We start from the raw sequence: 18,710 nt of genomic DNA on the forward strand, positions 1-18,710 counted from the left end.
GGCACAGTGTGTGTGTGTGACTCAAGTGTGATCTCAGCATTCCATCTCCCACTTCCTCCACTTCTGCAATCTAGACCTATTGCTATAGGCTGCTGGGCCATAGCTACATTTCAAATGACAAGTTTGAGGCTTAAGATTAAGATCTGCTGAGAGGGTGTGAGTTCTGACTTTTAGGACTTCCGGAATGTGTATGGGCCTGAACCACACCTCCCAGGGGCTGATCTGTGTTTGGGAGGGAGAGGGGCTTCAAACCTAAAGGTTGGGGCCCTCCAACCATGGCCTTTTTAGCTAGCAGATTGCTACTGTCAGGACAGAGATCTACTTCTTGCAGTTGAGCGTGTTTGCAGTCCTTCTCAGTTTGTTTTGTGAGACTGAAGTGCAAATGGAGACTTGTGCTGACTTTCAGCTATTCATTACTAACTCACAATTGTTCCACCTGCATGTCATCCTTACCTGTTTGCATACCCAGAGTTGGCAACCTGACTCATCATCCTGAGTGGGTGAAGTAGGTTCCTGAGAAAAGCAGCTGTATTCACAGTTCAGAAGGAACTTATTCTGATAAACTGTTTTTCCTCTGCAGAGAATGCTATGTGGGTTTTTTTTTCCTTCCTTCTAAACATCTTTTAGCATCTTAGAAATAAGCAGCTGAACTGAGCAGTTGCATTCAAATTCCTATTGGTCAAGAGTTTTGTCACTGGAAAACACAATAACCCCAAGAGGGGGGTGAGAGAAGTGTGGGTTATGGGGTTGAAGAGACCTGTGACACGAGTTAACCCAGGGCAGGGGGATGTTGTGAGCTGTTGTAAGAGCTTGCAGCATCATCCTGCTATGGAACCTGTGTTGATCAAGCAGGGTGCAAGAACATCTAAATGCTTATCCATCATAAGCTATAAACATTATCAAAGAAAAACAAGTGCTGTTAAGTGTCTCTTTCTGGCAGCAGCGTGGCCAAAAGGTGAGAGAACCAAATAAGGGGTTTGCCCTACCCTCCTTTCTAATCTCATCTCTGGCTGTGAAATTATTGTATGTCATAACCCCTTAGTGGAAAGAGACTGAGAGGATGGTTTGCTTTCTCCTAACTGTGCCTTTTCTTTAGGAAACTCCTTAGCATGACTTTTGGCAGTTTGTGCTCTGACAGAGGTGCTTTTTTCCAGTGTTTGTAAATTTATGTGCAGATGTTTTCACATATAATAGGTGGTTTGGGCTAATTCTTGGGGTACTGTGCCCAGGCAGTGCATGCACTTCTGAATGTATGCACACATCACTTCCCCTCCTCTGTAGACTGAGGACAAGCTCTGCCACATATGGTGATGTATCGTGATCACATTATCTGGCATTTTATCTTTTTTTCCCCCTGCTATGACTGAGGCAGCCATCCTGTGCTGTCAGGGTCAGGAGCAAAGCCCCAGCTCAGCACTACCTCTTTGGCAGAGGAGTGGGGCCAATGCACTGGTGGAGTTCTCAGCTGCAGTGCTGGTGTCCTTACTGGTCCCTTAAAGCTCTCCGTTGGATGAGCTGAGAATGCAATGGTGAGAGGAAATCTGTGTCTCTGCTTATGTTATCTGGCCAAAATCTTTCCTGTTTCTGCCTTGTGCTGTCCTACTTCTGTCCAGTCCCTTCTATGGCTTTCTATAGCACAGAATTTCCATACGCCCTTATTTCACTTCACCAGCAAGACTTTAAGACAAAAGAAAATTGACTGCAGCTTTGTAATGAACAGTGCAGGGAACTGATTGCTGCGGCACGTTTAGCTGCATGGTGATGACATATTAGACTTCCCCCAGTCCATGGGCTGTGACAGGTCTCCTCAGGAGCTCTTTGCCTGGTTCAGTGATGGATCAGCTGCTCCCATGTTTTTGTCTTCTGCTGTGTAAGAGCAGTGCACTAGGAGCAGTGTGGTTGGAGGTAACTGAGGCGGTGACTAACATATTGCTGGGACTTTCCTACTTGCTGCTGTTTCCCCAGCTCTTAGATGTAGGGGAATTTGACACAAGCAGAAGAGATTGGGATTGGCTGCTTCTCCTCAGCTCAGCCACTACTGGTTTCACTTGCAGTAAACCACCCACACAACAGCAAAAATTTTAACAGGGTGAGGAAGCATTGGACTGCCTTCTGGGGGGGGAAGTGGGGCGGAGAATTTCCACACCTGGCTCAGAGTCTTAATCAGCCCTCGTTCTTGTTTTAGTGCTGTAGACAGCTGCTGTGAAAGCCAGCTCTGCGCTGGCTGTGGTTTGCCCTGAAATGAGCGCTTCTGGCATGGTGAGCAGCCCACGGAGGGTGCCAGGGAGATGGCTCTGACAGGTTTGAGGTGTGCTGCAATCACTAACCAGTACATGTACCTGACAGGCTCTGGGCTTGGAGGTTATGTGGGGCTCTGCTCCCCAGCTGCCTGGTAGAGGGGCTCAGGGAGCACCAGGTTGCCCTACAGCATCACAAAGGAATTAACAGAACTGTCAGGTGACTTGTTTCTGCCCCAGGGGCAGGAACTAGGATCCATAATTCAGCATTTCAGCCCCATTCTGAGCTGTGCTGGGCCTTTGCAACAGATGCTGCTGTTCTGAAGCAACAGCGTTTCTTCCCGCTTCTTGTCAGACAGCCCCCGCTGTTCTTATAATTTGTCTTAAAGCCTCCAGCTGAGTTCCCCAGTGAGAAGGGCCATCGCAGTCACCTGCTGTCCTTTTTGTTTCTGTTTTACATGCTATCTGCCATTGCTTCAACTTGCCACTCATAGCATATCCTGTTCCAACTTCTGCAATTGCACAGTGACAGGATAAGCAGTGTGGAAACTGGGCTGTGCACCGTTACTCTTCCTTGACTCCAGAACAGCAGCCAAGGGATGCAAGCAGCAGCCTTGTTTGATCAACAACCGTACCACAGCCAAAGCTGCTATGGAACACGAAATCCCCTGGTCTCTACTCTTTGTAGGAACAGCGTTCAGACTCCTCTTCTTGCTGAGCAGTGTAAAAAATCTACCAGTGTTTGGGTGGATGCAGAAGTACTGATGTGAAATTATTTTGTTGTACTAGTCCCTGTGCTTCAGTGGAGCCAATAACTCCACGTTTCAGCCTTTTTAATCTCAAGTAAAATGTGTGCTCCTTCTATCACCTTACAGCTTCATAGCAAGCCACAGCTTCAAGCAATAGGGATGACTGCAGGAAGGTTCCAGTAAGCCCTATAGCTTTTCTGTTCAGAAATGTAATTTTAATTTTTTGGAAACACTGGTTACTCCAGAACAGGCCATATTTATTTCCAATGTTGTTAATAGATTCTAATATATTACTGGTCATAAACTGTCCATCCTCCATCCCCATCTTTTCTCCCCAGTGTATGGTATACCACTGCCAGCTGTACCAGGACAGTGTGTGCTATGGATTTAGCGGTGAGCTAGCAGTGCTTTTGGAGGCTGTGCACTGCCGTGCAGCCATCTGCAGCTTGCTGCTTGCACACTGAGGCAGCATGCAGGGTGAGCCATTAGCTTTTGCTTTGAAAGTGCTTCCACACAAACAGGTTGCAAGCAGCTGGTATGTTTGCAAACCTATTTGAGATGCCAAAAGCTGTGCAAGGTACACTCAGTTGCTGCACCCAGCCCAGGAAGCGGAAGGCCTGCTGTAAAAACTTGTGGCCAGGCAGAGTGGGTGAGGTGAAGCTTTTGCCACAAAAAGCCATATGCCAACAGTACTGCTCTGACCTTGGTGCACCACTGGAGGCAGAAGGGATGTGCTGATAGATGTTGGCCCTAAATGTGTGTGATAGGCACTTCTGGAGGGAGAGACCTGTGTATGGACTTCCAAAGGGGCCTGAGCACTCTGAGGAGGGTGGTGTGGAGGCTCCATCAGAGGAATCACTATTTCCTGCAGGCTGAATGTCTGCCAGCAGGTTACAACACAGCAAAGCAACTGAGGAGAGGGCTCTGGGTATGTTCTGCACAGTTTAGATGAGGGTGATGGATCTGAGCAGAGCTGTAGGTTTCTGTTCCAGATGGTCAGGGTGAGTTGACAGGCGCAGTCATTCCTGTTTCTGCTTACCAGTGTATATCTGGTGATTTCCTAAGAGAAGAAGACACAAGGCTGTGAGTGCTCCCCTCCATGTGAGCAAGACACACAGTCACAGCTCTGTGAAGGTAAGCCCTTTTCCTCAGGCAGGAGCCAAAGCAACATCTGCTACAGCCTTCATGCAGAACGGGGTCAGACTGAGATGTGTACTGGGGAAAATAAGAGGCTGAGCCCACTGCTGGTGGCTATAAAGAGACAATAAGGAATGGAAAGAGGGAGTGCGGAGGGCAGCATTGTGGGGGTCTGTGTGGGTGGCACTCAGCATTCCCCACAATGAAAGCAATGCACTCCCTCCTCTGTGCAGCATCCTGTGTGAGCTCGCAGGCTCCAGCTGTGGGTCTCTGTTGTTTTTCAGCCTGCCGCTTTGCTGACTAACACCTCCGCTTTCTGCCAGGCTCATTCATATTTTAACCCATTTCCTGAGCTTTGAGGTGGTTTCTTCTATTGCTTTTCCCTCCAGTAGAACGCAGTCACTCAGTTCTCAGCTGTTCTTCTGTCATGGTTGACTCATTCCTTATGGTAATACATGATTGTCTCCCTCTTAAATGTCACCAGAATTGTTTTTAGAATCATTATGCCTGGTCTGTATCTTGGAGCCAGCCAAGGAGGGGGGAGCCAGGAGCCAGACCACTTCCCTGCCTGCGCTCTGATGGTTGCTGCTGCCTCCTGGTCCCAGAGGCTGTTTTGGAGATAGGTGGTAGCAGAATAAAGCAGCATTGAGCTGTCGGATGTGGTCCATACTGTACTATTTAGTTAGGTTTAACCACTTGCTACCAGTGCCTCTCCACTGCAAGCCACTCATTCTACCAACCCCACTAAGCTACTTACATGACCTTTTAGATCTAAGCCCTACAAGTTTGCTTTATCTGCTCTCCCACCTTTTTCTCACATAAAAGTAAGATAAAAGAGCAATACAGTAATAAATGATGTGTGGGAGCCTGGACCTGAATTCATTGCCTCCTCTGTGCTCACCACATCCTTCTGTCAGTAATACTGATACAGTGATGACGTCAACCACCGCCTATCACTGTGTATTCCAATACAGCACGGCTCCTGGTGCACACATCAGGCGTTTTTCTCACTCAGTGCCGATGAGAGCCACCTGCTCTCCATCTCCCACCTGCAGTGTCTGCGATTCCAGTAACCATTTAGCCAGACCAGTCCGGCCTGGGGAGAGTTGGAGGGCTGACATGGACAGCTGAAAGGACGGGGCAAGGTAATGTCCATGTTCCCATCAATTTTCCCTGCTGCCAGTTTGCTCCTGCTTGATATCTGTGACTTCACTGTAAACCTTTCCTATTGCTGACGTGGCCCTTGTGCCCCATGTCATTCACGTTGCCTCATACTGGACAGCCAGAGTAGCCTGATGCCTCTCTGTTTCTTTGGGCATTGTGATTGGGTAGCTGTGTATGTTGCTAATGAAGATTTCAAGAAGAAAACTTGCTTTTGCATCTAGCTAGTGGCCTGAGATATTTCCACAGACCTTCCACTCTTTTTTACTTGGATGTAACTGGGACGTTTGTTTTCTCATGCTTGGAAATATCAGGAATAATAAGCAAAATAATCTTAAATGTCTGCGTATTGGTCTCATCTCCTCTTCAATGATGTATTTTAAAACATTGCAGAGTCATTTATAAGTTGCATATAGATGAATGGATAATCACCTTTTATTAAGAACAGCCAGGTTGGATGGGGCCCTGGGCTGCCTGATCTAATGAGTAGCAACCCTGCCCATGGCAGGGGGTTGGATCTGTCAGGTCCCCTCCAACCTAAGCTGTTTTGTGATTAACATGATGCCATGATTATCGCAAAGGGGTGGAAGGGGCTTCTCTAATACAAAATAGGGAATAAGTTCCTGCCTCTGCTCATTGCCTACTGCTATTTTGCCCTCTGCTCAGAAGTGAACAATCTTGCAGGGAGGGAGCTGTCCTTATTCTGCTCCTCTGCTCTTATCCAGAAATCTTCCTTCTAAATTGCTTTATTTTACAATAACCTTTTTCCAGTGTGTAATAACAGCATCTAATGTTGCTATAAAACTACTTGGGCTTGTTGCTTTGACTTTATCTTGTTCAATCATTCCTGTTCTTTGAGTAGAAAAGAAATAAGGAAAAAACAACACTCCAGTAAGCAACAAAGGCTTCCCTCTCATTGCTTTGCCACTGTTGGCAGCATGAAGGAAAGCAGAATGACAGCAATGTTGTGGCTGCAAAACACTCAGGGTACTGCCAGTTGAATTCTGAAACAAGCAGTGAGTCTGCAGAGCTCTTTGGGAGTCCAACCCTTCCTGCCTTGGCTGAACAAGAGGCAGCAAGCAGCCTGCTTCTGCTTGCAGGGAAACCAAGGCTGTGGTGTGTGGCAAAGCAGTGACATTAAGGTTGGGCTTGTGCAGCAGGCACAGCTCTGAGGGATCACTGCAGCCCCTGGGCCAGCACTGGGCTGCACTCAGGGAGAGGACACGAAGGCCTGAGGTGGCACAGCCTTGTTCTGCGCCTAGTGATATCTAGGATTCAATGTACCATTCATTTGGTACAGCTCTTCTATTAAATGTGCTGCAAGGAAGAGAGCTTGTGATAAGACATTGCAAGCAGATGCTGCAATGTGAGGAGGCTTCCCATCTGCAGGGGACTGTTCCCATGGGGCAGTTAGGTGAGTGTGCTTCGGATGGTGTGATGAGGGGTGCCTTTCTCAGAGAAGGAGGAGTTTAGAGACGAGTTGGGAAAGGGTAAATGAGAGCACAGGTGTTGTTCAGTAGTGGGCTGTGCCATAGTTTTCAGGGTCTGGTGGTAATGACAACAGTTACAGAGAAAATTGGAGAACTGGAGAAAGAGCTTCTGTCCTGCTGCTCACAGCAGGCAAGGGAGACAAGCAGGGTGCCTGGGCTCCTTGCTGAGCTGGAGCAGCTGCTTTTCTGTGTCTGCAAGGGAGTGAGAGCAGCAGCAGCACGACTGCTCCTGCTGCAGAGCTGAGGTGCTGCACCCAGCTCCAGAGTGAGGCCTGCTGATCTCATCTGGACACTGCAGTGCCTTGAGAACGAGTCTCAGAGCTCATGTGGGTTTGCAGGGGCTTTTTGGTGGCTGCTAAATTTATTTTGCTTTCATTATTTGAGTAAACTTGGAAATTTTTAAACATCGTGAGTATTCCCCAAGTGGGAGAGGCGTTGCTAATGTTCTCTCTGATGGGCACCTGCGTGTTCGCTTCATCCACATCATTTTCACAGGTGCCTTGTTGCAAACCAGAGCAAGGTTTTGCAGAGTTCTGGCTTGCAGCCAGCAGAGGGGCTCCTGCGGGGTCAGTCACTGAAGGTGTAGCAGTCATCTGTATTTTGAGTTGTTTCCTCATTTTGTTGCACACATCTTGCTGTACCCTTCTCTGAAGGTCTTCCTTTCCTGTAGGTTCTTCTCACCAAAGTGTATCAGGACAATCTTCTCCCAAAGAGTGCTATACATTATTATTCTTGTGACAGATGGGAGACTGTTCTTTGTTTTACTCTTTCTGCCTCTGTGGAGTCCCTTAGCTGTATGTCCCATGCTTATTTAACTGTACAGAGTCCAAATCAGTGAGTTCTCACAGACCCACACTGACATTCAGACTTGTTTATTGGACTAATCCACTCTAGAGAGGTTTAAGCCACAACAATGTCACTTCTATTTGCAAGACATTTCTGATTGCAGGAAGCTGATGAAGGAAAAAATGAGTTAGCACTTAACCAAGTGTCTTCCTGTTGCATGGATAGACTGAGGCCGCAGGCACTTTTCTGCTTGCTCTGAGCACATGCTGTTGGCAAAGAGCAGAAATGTCACCCATCTGTTTAATGGCCATAGGTCCCCCACCCCAAACCCCTAGCTCATGGGAGAGATGTATGAAGGAGAGCTGAGACACCTTGCCTAAATTAAGCACTTCACTTTTAGACATGTAAATGAAGGCTAGATTAATTCCACTTTAACCTCCAACACACAGGAACAGATGGCTGAGCTTCACTGTATGGCTTTTTTGTTTTTTTCAGGACATCCAATCAGAACCAAAATGAGGAACAAACTATGGCTCCAGAGTATTTCCTTCTTCCTTTTATTCCAGTGCAGTAAGTTCACAAACACGTACTCCTGGCTGTACACAAGACTTGCTTCCTGGTCATTGGCGCAGGCTCTGCAGGGTTGTACACAAGAGTGCCACAGGGCAATAAGCACAAGACAGGTGGTAGTGGAGAGGGTTCCATGGGGTAAGGAATTATGGGAGGGGAGGTGAAGAACAGGTAGGAAAGGGAGCAGAGCTGGGCAGATCTCAACCAAACTGCAAAGTGGCATCAACGGGGATGGGATGCTGCAGAGACAGTGCTTGCCTTGCACTGAAATGGCTCCGGGTGACATAGGGGTAGGATTCCTCCCCAAAACTTTTGCTATCGGAAACGTTCTGGTGGCTGATAGCTGGATAGCCCATACAGCCCAGTTGGAAGCCAACCAGGACACTGGAGTGATCTCTCCCAGTCTGAACCCCTTGCTCAGGTCTGCACTGTGCAGATGACCACCGCCACTTCCCTTGCTGGCTCTTATCTGCTGCTGCTGGACAGAAAAAGGCAGCAACAAGAACATCTGCACAGAACAGGCATGAGCTTAGCATTTCTCATGCTGCTTCTAGGCAGAGCCCTGGACCTGCTCCAAACTCTAATTAGTGAAAGAGGTGAATTCAGAGTTGTATCTTCTACCTTATTGTGGTGTCAGTATTGTGAATTTTGAGTAACATGAGGAATTATCTGTACTAACTTCTTTTTGGACCAGACTGGATCTTACTGTTAGAAGTAAAACCTTTGATCTTTGTTTCTGAAGCTGCCAGGGATGGAATTCATCCTACAATTGATTGGGTTAATCTAACGTTTAATTATCCCTTACCAGTAAAAATTTGACCTCTTCTTCATTCTGTTAGCAAATTCTTGCACAGAGATAAGTGTGCAGACAGCCAAGGAACAGTAGACTTTTTTCTGCTATCATAATAGCATAGAAGAATGCTAATTAGCAGTGCTTATTAGTTTATAAATACCTGCTGCCCTTTCTAAAAGAAAGCAGGGGTAACAGCTCTCTTTTTCTAGAAGTGCAAAGTTAGTCTAAGGAAGAAAATGTATCTTGTTTGGGACCAAAGCAAGAAATGCGTGCCCAGGGCTCAGGGCAGCCTGCTGAGGACACAGAATGAAAAGTTAAGATTGAAATGAAACAAATTGAAATTAATGAAAATTTCAGAACAGAATTCTGAAGTCAGAGTGAGAGGAAAAAGTCAAAATGAAACAAAATAACAGCCACATAATTTGAATAATGCAATGTGTAGTAAAGCACACGGACACATTTGGAGACAGAGGCTGCTGCAAGAATCCCCACAGTCCTTTTTCTGCCACCTTCCTGCTTCACTGGAGGTCTTGTAAGGGATCTGAGTGTTGAAATAGACTGTGCCATGCTCAGAGTGATAGGGTATTGTATGGCACATCTCAGAGGCTGAGAAGTAAAAAAGGCTTCAGTTAAAAGTATAAATGCTGTTTTGTGGCCACTTATAAGTGTGCTCATTTTCCTAATGACCACAGCATAACTTCTATAATTGCCTCTCATGTTCTCATCAGAAGTCTGTCTCAGTTTAAGTGATCAATAAATTCAGCCAGTCACTTGAGCATCAGAATTACTTATGGAAGTAATAGTGGGAAAGTTGCAATACCTTTTTGCCAACATTTGATGAAGTCTGTTCCAAGTCTCTGGAGCTGGATGTGAAAATCACTGATGCTGCAGATATCAAATTGTAGAAAATTGCAAGCTGAGAGGATGGCAAAGAAATAATTACTAACTTACTAATTTTTATTTGCCAAGAGGACAGATATGTTTGAAAATTCAGCCCTGGTTTGGGCACATTCTGGTATTTCTGTACATCATCTGCTGCTGCAGCATTCCAAGTAGGTTTGTCTTTATCACTGATGGCTGCCAGGGGTTCACCTCCCTTTGGAGGTGGAACATTCCCGTGCTCCAGGACTGGAGGCTTTCTGAGCCTGGTGCAAAGCAGTCTGCTCTCTTTGGATGCAGTGGAAGTCCCAAGGGCTGTGTTGTTGATACCCAGTTCTGCTTGCTGCAGCATGGAAGCTGGTATCGTGTTTTCTCTTTCCAAACCTGCAGCCACGTGTCATGAAAACCTCACTTGTTTTGTGGACTATGTGCAGACCCTGTCCTGCCTCCTGAGGAATGACCTGGGTGCCAGTTTGTACAACATCACTGCTACATGGTACGTCTTAATAGAACACAGTTTTTATTGCAGTCTGTTTTGTTGCAGTGACAGATCTGTCCAACTAGATTACGTGATAGAGGTGGACTACTTTCTTTGGTGTTTGTTTTTTTTTTGATGGTTTCAGGGTTGATGAGGACAATCCAGAAAACACTGTGGCAGCCTGCAGTCTCCTGGAATTGTCCAGGAGCACCAACCACACAGAATACATTTGTACTGTGGACATGACTGAACTGCTGGCAGACATCAAAGTCCAGGTGGATGTCACAGAGATAGCTGACAGGCAGCACATGATTTCCAGAAGTTTTTATATGAGAGAAAACAGTAAGTACAAAAATGATGGGCTTGATATATGTTGTTTAAGCTTGTCTCGATTTGCCAGACAGAGTCTGGGCAGGGAATGAGCAAGACAGCCAAGGGTGAGGAGCTGTGTTTAGTGTGCACTCCTCTGGGCAGGACCCTGGGATCTTAATGTTGCCACTGTAAACTACAGAACACCTCTTGCCTGTGCCTGAGCTAAGAGTTGCCCAACTGTGCAAGTGACTATAACTGAAGGAGACCTCCTGCGTGATGAACAGAATGAGGAACTCTGCTTTCCTCATCTCCCAGGAGCTAGCTGCCCTCGTGGTACTTTCCCTGGTTCCTGAGGTGATAAGGAATTGCAGAGATGAGCAACAGAGTCAGGGACAGAAGGCATTCAGAGAGCCAGATGTCACAGTGCTGCCTGGGCAGGAGGTTGTGCTTTGCAGGGGTGCACCCCTCCAGGGCATTTCTGGTCCGTCTGTGTTCTGCCTTCCTCATACTGTGCTCTCTTGCATCTGCAGTGATGTTGTGAAGAGTAACACTGTTCTGTCTTCACCCCCAGTCAGACCACAGCCTCCGTTCAATCTGACTGCTGTGTTCACAGAAGGTTACAATATTTCTTGGGAAACCATCTACCAGAATCCTCTTTTCTACTTTTTGAATGAGGAGCTGGAATATCAGCTGCGTTATAAGAGAAGGGTTGACACCTGGGAGGTAAGTGAAATGTTGGCTTACCATCAAGTACCAGCAAAGAGGGGACCAGCCCTAGCAAGACAGGAGCACTGGTGTGGAAGAAGGGTTCTTGAGGTTTTGAAAAAGGTTCTATTTTGCTTGCCTGGACTAAGAACAAGCAAGACTATAAAAAGAATTGAGAAGCAGAAGCTGTTAAAAAAGTACAAGGTTCTATGGGGAAGGGAGGTAGATCATTTGCTTCTCCTGCTGTTCTGCTTTGAAGAATCCCCCAAGGCCTCATGTGGCTGCTGAGCAGCCAGAGCATAGCCCACAGAAACGACATGACAGCAGAGGGGATTCCTTTGCAGGGCTCTCGGTGAGGGTAAGGTGAGAGCTCTCTCTCCTCACTGACTACTTGATGTGTAATTATTTACAGACTCAGAAGATTAAGTCTGTCCATGAAGACAAACGGACACTGGTGATCCTGCCGTGGGAACTCCAGAGGAACACTGAGTATGAATTCCAAGTGAGAGCCAGACCCCGAGAAGACACTGGCTACTATGGATTTTGGAGTGAATGGAGCTCCCGGCTGACACTGAAAACCAGCCCTGCTGGTACGTCCTGTTAGCTCTCCCTGTCCTTCCAGTTTGTCCAGTGTCAGAGAATGCTAGCAGAAATCTACTGAAATCTAATTAATTAGAACAAAAGCTAAATAGTTTAGTAAAGGCAGGCATTTGGCTTGTTTATGGGTTCATGCACTCTTGGCAGGAGAACTGGGCCCAGGAGCAGGGAGCTCTCCTGCCCCAAGCACGTCAGCTGCCAGCTGCCTTGTGGCATAGCTGCAGCAGTGATGCACAGCTCCTTTCATCGCTGAATCCTCTCTGACCAACTTCACTCATACCTGACCTCGTGTACAGGGGCTGGTCCCCACGTAACAGCCTCAGAGTCTCTAAGAGAAAGTCTGGGGTAAAATCTCAGGGTCTTCTTTCTGCTGCTTATTGACCAAGGTCAAAGTGCAAGGTGAGTCTGAATGACCTTGTCTCTTTCTCCAGCTGTGACACAGAGAGCAGGCATGGGATGGATGCTGTTTTTTATTGTTGCCATGGTGATCACTGCCTCAATCACAACCTTTCTGGCCAAGCAACAGAGGTAAGAGCCCATAGGGAAGCTGGACTTAAGTGCCCTTATTTGTTCTGCTAAAAATGGGGTGTTCACATGCAGCCTTCTTTGCATCTTGTGCCTTCAGGCACAGATACAGCTGTGTGGCCTTGTGAGGGCCAGCAAAATATAGTCTCCAGCTGGTGTAATGGCAAAAGTGCCTTGCTTTCCTTTGTCAGCTCTGATGCCTCTCAACAGATTGGGTGGAAGAGAACACTGTGCACAGGGACTGAACAGAGGCCTCCTGATCCTGTCCATGCTCTGGAGATGCCCAGATGGGAGCAAGCATGGCTTGCTCCCCCTTTTCAAGCTGGTGCAAGTCACTCAGTGCAAGCCTGGGGCCTTTCCCCTCTTGCAGAGAGACAGTGTGCTTAACCTCAAAACCTTTCTTTTTTTCTTTTCCAGCTTGTGGAAGAAGATCGCCTGCATCCCAGATCCATCTGCCTTTTTCAAACCACTTTACCTGATGTATAACGGAGATTTCAAGGTATAAATGAAATACATAAGTGAGTGAAGCATATCATAGAATCATAAAATAGCCTGGATTGAAAAGGACCACAGTGATCATCTCATTCCAACCTCCCTGCTATGTGCAGGGTCACCAACCACTAGACCAGGCTGCCCAGAACCACCTCCAGCCTGACAAAAGTAAACTAAAAGGCCCCACATTATTTCCTGGGCAAGGGATTCTCATTAGTATAGTAAGTGGAAGAACATCTCAAAGGAATGATGCATGGGTACAGACAAGGATCAGAGTCCTCCAGTGTGTTTTCTGTGCTGTGATGGTCTTTATGCCTGTGCTGCTCGTGTCTTGTAAATGTTGTCTTAGTGATGAGCTGTGCTCATATTTGAACTGTGAAGTTTCTAGTTGTGAAGGGAATGGACAAAGCAATATCAGGAATGCAATCTCATGCTGCAATCTCATGCTGCCATCAAGGACATGCTTGGCTTTGCTGTAGGCCACATCTCCCAGTCCAGACTCTGCAGTAACACAGGCTCAACATTAATCTTTGTAGTTCTCTCTGGAGAGTCACTTGTGCAGACAACAGATAGACATATCACCCTGGAAAGATGGCTAGAGTTCTGGGGGCAAATAGCTGCTGTGTCACAGCACTGTATGTGCAGCTGCCTCCCCCATAAAGAAGTACCATTGTGAAGTGAGCAACTTTGCCTAGCCCTCATTAATTACCTTCTCTTTTAACATCAGCCAGACTTGCTCACCTGACAAAGTCTCTTGCAAAACCTGCAGGGTTTTCAGGATTTGTCTAGATTGAAAATAAAAGAACATTGAGTATCCATAGACTTTGCGTTAATCTGAAGAGCAACCTCCAGTGCCATCATAAAATTGTGAAAGTGCTGGCACTGAACTGCAGAGATCACTGCCTCTTTCTGAATGAATTCCTTTTGTTCCTGCTGGCTCGTAGCACTGATCATAGGTACTCCAGTGTCTGCTTGTCTGCTTTTTGTTTCTGTTTTTCTTAGACCCTCTGCAAGAGAGTTGCCAGCTGGGCCCTGACGATCATCATGTCCTTTCCTAGTGCTGTGTGGATGATGTATGCAGTTGGGTTAAATGGCAAATTTTGCATGGGCACCACTTAAGCTGAAGACTACAGCAGTTGTTTCTTTTGTTTCCTGCCTTCCCCTTTCAGCCCTATCACAGCTTCCCTTATTTGCATGCAAGGGGTACTCGCATCTCCTTGTGATGCACGTGGTTGTTCTCAGGAAAGGAGCCAGGATTAGGTGAGCCCAGTGTGGGAATTCCTAAAAGTTAAGGGATAAGGCTCATAGTGGAAGTGAAACCAATCTGTCATGCACAGAGCTATGCTCTTGTCAGAGAATCTTGTGGCTTCACCCTGCTCGATGGGACTGATGCTACTGCTGGTTTCTAATCTGCTTGTTCAGTGCTGCTGGGAAGGAATGAGTGTCAGTTACAGAGTTGCTTAAGCTCAGTTCTGAGAAAGTTAATAAATTTGCAGAATAAAGCAGCACACGAGATTCAGAAACAGACAGTGTCAAGAGGATGTGGTGACCTCACTAATATGTGAACAGTCATCATTATCAGCAGGCAGAAAGACAATCAATCTAAGGCTTGTTCAACTGCATCTTGCCTGCACCAAAGCAAGTGTTTAGGAAACGTCTGTAAATAACAACAATAGCAATGCCTGCACAGAGCAGACCTGGGTTAGACAGGAAGCAGTGAAAACATTAGAGAACTGTTAAGACAGAAAAGGAGAAGGGAAAGCAGAGGAACATTGTTTACCATTTAGTGTATGTGGGTTCTTATGTTCATGTTGGGTGGGAACGTGCAAACACGTGTCAAGAGGGCATAGGAAATATTCTGCCTGCTCAGTTCTGAGGAGGGAGTTTCCTTCTGTTCCCTCAAACAGCCTGTTGCATGCACAGCTTTAACATTAAGCTCTTTGCAGCTTAGGTTAAAAATAATTTGAAATAGATTCGGTACTTCCTGCAGTAGTGAAGTTTCTACACTTGGTGTCAGTGTGCCGCAAGTTGATCTCTTCCCAAATGCAAGGGCTGCTCCGAAAGTAATGCCTCCTGTTTAATAAGTTGACCCATGATGGTAGAGATTGAATCTTCCCACCAAAATCCTGTTATACCTTGTTGCTGTGTGACAGATGGCAGCAGAGTGTTTGTGCTGTAATGCTAGTGGTGATATGGAAGGACAAGATCCAATGCCAGACACCTCCCAGTCATCCCAGCGTAATCTGCACCAAGCAATAGCTACAGCTCTTTGATGCCTGCAGCCCCTGCCCTGCCCATCTTTCTTGTCACTGTGAGAGAAAGCACTAATTTTGGGCACGACCACGCACAAAAGATCAGGCCAAGCCTTGCCATGAGCAGCTAAAATGAGGGATGTGACAGCAGGGCTATGTGTGTGCTGGCTGCAGATGCTGCACATAAAGAAATTGACTTTGCTTCCAGAGAGAAACAGTGTTACAGAGAAGGGTGCAGGGCAGACGTGGTGGCTTAGGGGGGGATACCTCTGGCTGAACTGGGAATGCTGCTATGGGCAGTGGCAGCTTGTTTGGTTGGTTTAGGTTGGTTTTTGTCTGTTTATTTCAGCATGAGGAAAACTGTAAAGCCATGCAACTCTCTCAGAGCTGATTAATTTTGTTAATGTGAGCTAGTTCTCCTGCACTGCCCGTTCCTTGTAATAACTGCATCTCACACCCTACCACTTTAGGGGACTCAGTGATATTACAGATTGATGGTGCCTCTGAAAACATAAAATCTTCAGTTGTTCTGTAGAAACTCACACTTGACAATACTAACCTCTCTCTCTCTCTGTATGTGTTTTCATGCAGAAGTGGGTTGGTACATCCCATATGAAAATGACCATTGATTTATTTGAATGGGAAATAGTCCCTTCAGAAGTCCTGGAAGTTTTCAGCATGCGTCCTTCCAGCTGCACCTCACAGGAGGAGATAAAGGAGTTGAAAAATGATCTGCCTTGCAAGCCTTGTGTGTCCTGCCTGACCACCCCACTCCAGGACAGTCTCCTGTCAAGTGTGAACAGCAGCAGTGTGACTCAGGACCGCTCATATGGACATTTGTCCATTGACACTGTGACAGTGGCCGATGAATTCACACCTTGTAACTGCCAGTGCAATTGTAACCGCATGTACAGGGAACAAAAGCATAATGGTGATGAAGATAGTGCTGGAGAAAATGGTTACCCCAAAGTTAACATTGATGATGAAGACAGAAGGCCATCCAGTGCTTTGCATCTGTCTGACCTGAGCTCACAGGACAGAATTCTGGCCTCAGGCTCTATGTCCACAGATCACCTGAGGACTACAAGTGCCCCAGGCCACCAGAAAGTTGAAGAGGCTGTGGAAAGAGGGATGGGGAGCATCCTAGAAGTCCTTTGCTTGCATCCTAATCAGTGGGATTTGGAAAATCCAGCTTCCCTACCTTCGCCTGATGGTGAAAGCGTGTCCTACAGTGAAGGATCCTGTGACTTTTTCCATCGCAGTGCAAGGCCTGGTGACAGTTACCCCATGATCTGCCTAGATTTGGACACTATTGACAGCGGCTTTGTGGACTCGGACTGTGGGAGTCCAGTTGACTGTGAATTTGAGCAAAATAGCCAGACCAACTGTGGTTCCGTTCCTCTTGAGCAGGAGGGAGAGGACTTTCCACGGAGCTATGTCAAGCAGTGGATCTCCTGCCATGCTGACAGCCCTGCCAGTGGGACTCAGACAAACTGAGGAGTTGATTTTTGTTCTGCAGAGTATAGGACCTTTCCCATCCTGTGCCAGAAGCAAAGTGTTGGCCAAATTCAGAAGAAAAAGCAAAGTTTACTCTGTGTAAGCTGTATTGCATACAATGGAGAACAGTTAGATCCATAGAAAGATAGGTCTATTTCTACTGCCACTCATTCTGTCCACATTGTATCAAACCTGACATGATTTAATTTTTTTTTTTTTCAGCATTCTTGGTCAGACCCTTATATAATGACTTACAAACTTCAATTTTTCACAAGAAAAAGCAACTGTGCCTTTAAAATTGCTCCTTAGCTTACATAGATTTGAATTTTTTTATTTTATTATTATTATTATTATTATTTTGAAAGTATGCTTATAAATAGTAGAGAACTTTAAAAGGTTTTTCCCTGTCATTCTCTTATGACTTGAGTTGGATGTACATGGAATCTTAGAAGCATATCCAATGGCAGGCATGTTTGTTATATTAAAGTTCCCTTCCCCTATTCTAACAACAGGTGTTACTTTTCCAACCACTTCCCTCTACATACACAGCTGGAAAGTTTGTTTTAAGTATGAATTATATCCATCCCTGTCCATGGGATATAATCAAGAACAATTCTCATCATCAGAGAATGGCGTATCCAAGAGAAAATCACACCTCAGAACTTAGATGGGGCTTGCCTTTGCAGGCAGAGTCTATAAATTAAAAATCTTCAAAACATAACTCCAGAGAAATTCCTCCTGCTTGGGCTTCCTACTGATCCTGCACCTCTTCACACATTAAATATGGCACTGAGTAGCTATTAGAATTATGCAGAAGTTTCAGGAATGTTGTCCCACCTGGATGTGCCTGCAGCTCCATCTCCTGTCTTAGATCTTGTCTGCTGCAGCTCACAGGTCAGCAGCACAGAGCTTCACCAAAATCTCTGCTAGCTCATACAGCCTACAATGAAAGTGGTATTTACACTGCATCTGTGATTGTTTTCCCCACACATCTCTGCCTGTTTTGTTTAGGATAACTGTCTTAAAAAGTTAATGTGATATTGATACTAAATGTGAGCACCTTACATCTTATGTAGGCACAGTGCTACTAACCCAAGAAGTGCTTGGCTGCTGGTTGTACAGTGAGAGAACCCGTGTCATTAAGAAGGTACATTTCCAGTGCAGCAACAACCTCTTCCTGTGATACCAATAAACACTCTTCCTTCTCCCCAAGCTTTTACTCTGGACTTTCAGTAACCCCCCAGCACCCCGAAGTGTTTCACCCTGATGGCCAGCTGAGCTCCACACTTCTCTCTCACTCCCCCTCCTCAAAAGAACAGGAACAGAAAACAGGATGAAATAAGGACAGAGAAATCGCTCTCCAATTGCTGTCACAGACAGCACGCTCCCTTGACAAGAGGGAACTTTGCAATAAAGAGAAGCTGTTTTTTTCACAGGTGGGTGCATCCACAGCCCTCATTTGATTACTTACAGCAGCTCATGGTGAGCCTACGTGGGTTAGCTTGTTTGCCTCTACTGTTTTTACTGCCTCAAGATATCCCATAGCTCTGGCCTTCCTGTGTACAAAGTGAAGATATCAGTGAGTTAGGTTCCTTCTCTCCTGTTTTTGCAGCCTTCTGTGGCTGTGCAGCGAGTACCCTGCATGCCCTCAGCGAGGCAGCAGAGGAGCGAGTCAGCTCTGCTTCCTCGTTGGTGAGATGCATTCCTCGCAGTGTCCTGCAAGCTCTGCTGTGTCTGTGCAAATGTGTACTGGGCAGAAGCACCGCTGATGGTCTGTCTGTAACTGCCTCCTACAGCTGCATCATACAGCTGTTCGCTCTTCTAAAATGACCTCGTGGTAACTGGCCAAGGCTGCTGTGGGGAGGAGGGGGATCTCACCCATCTTTCTGGGTCCTTTCAAATCTCAGTTCTATATGTTCCATGCTTCTGATTACATCATTGACCCCAAAACTGCTGGAGGAGATGTTTCTACCATTGCTACACAATCTGTAGCCACACATCTGGTACAAGGTGGTGTTTTGCAGCTCCACTGGACTGAAGCTGCCTCTGG

General features: G+C 46.4%; 1 protein-coding gene across 4 annotated transcripts; it reads left to right on the top strand.

The window, feature by feature from the left end:
* Positions 1 to 4,002: 4,002 nt before the first annotated feature.
* Positions 4,003 to 16,891, top strand: IL21R (interleukin 21 receptor). Of its 4 annotated transcripts, none has more exons than XM_010719491.3 (10): positions 4,004 to 4,120; positions 5,098 to 5,268; positions 8,056 to 8,130; positions 10,193 to 10,298; positions 10,426 to 10,622; positions 11,164 to 11,315; positions 11,710 to 11,887; positions 12,326 to 12,422; positions 12,837 to 12,918; positions 15,755 to 16,891. In XM_010719491.3, exons 3-10 carry the CDS (start codon positions 8,076 to 8,078, stop codon positions 16,658 to 16,660), a joined length of 1,773 nt encoding a protein of 590 aa, XP_010717793.1. In that variant the 5' UTR covers positions 4,004 to 4,120; positions 5,098 to 5,268; positions 8,056 to 8,075; the 3' UTR covers positions 16,661 to 16,891. The 4 variants fall into 4 exon arrangements, with proteins under 4 accessions (XP_010717795.1, XP_010717793.1, XP_010717794.1 ...); XM_010719492.3 differs by having other exon boundaries at positions 5,139 to 5,268; XM_010719493.3 differs by lacking the exon at positions 5,098 to 5,268 and having other exon boundaries at positions 4,003 to 4,120.
* The last annotated feature ends 1,819 nt before the right edge of the window (positions 16,892 to 18,710 follow it).

Source organism: Meleagris gallopavo, chromosome 16, assembly GCF_000146605.3.
Source record: "Meleagris gallopavo isolate NT-WF06-2002-E0010 breed Aviagen turkey brand Nicholas breeding stock chromosome 16, Turkey_5.1, whole genome shotgun sequence".
Classification (NCBI taxonomy): Eukaryota; Metazoa; Chordata; class Aves; order Galliformes; family Phasianidae; genus Meleagris; species Meleagris gallopavo.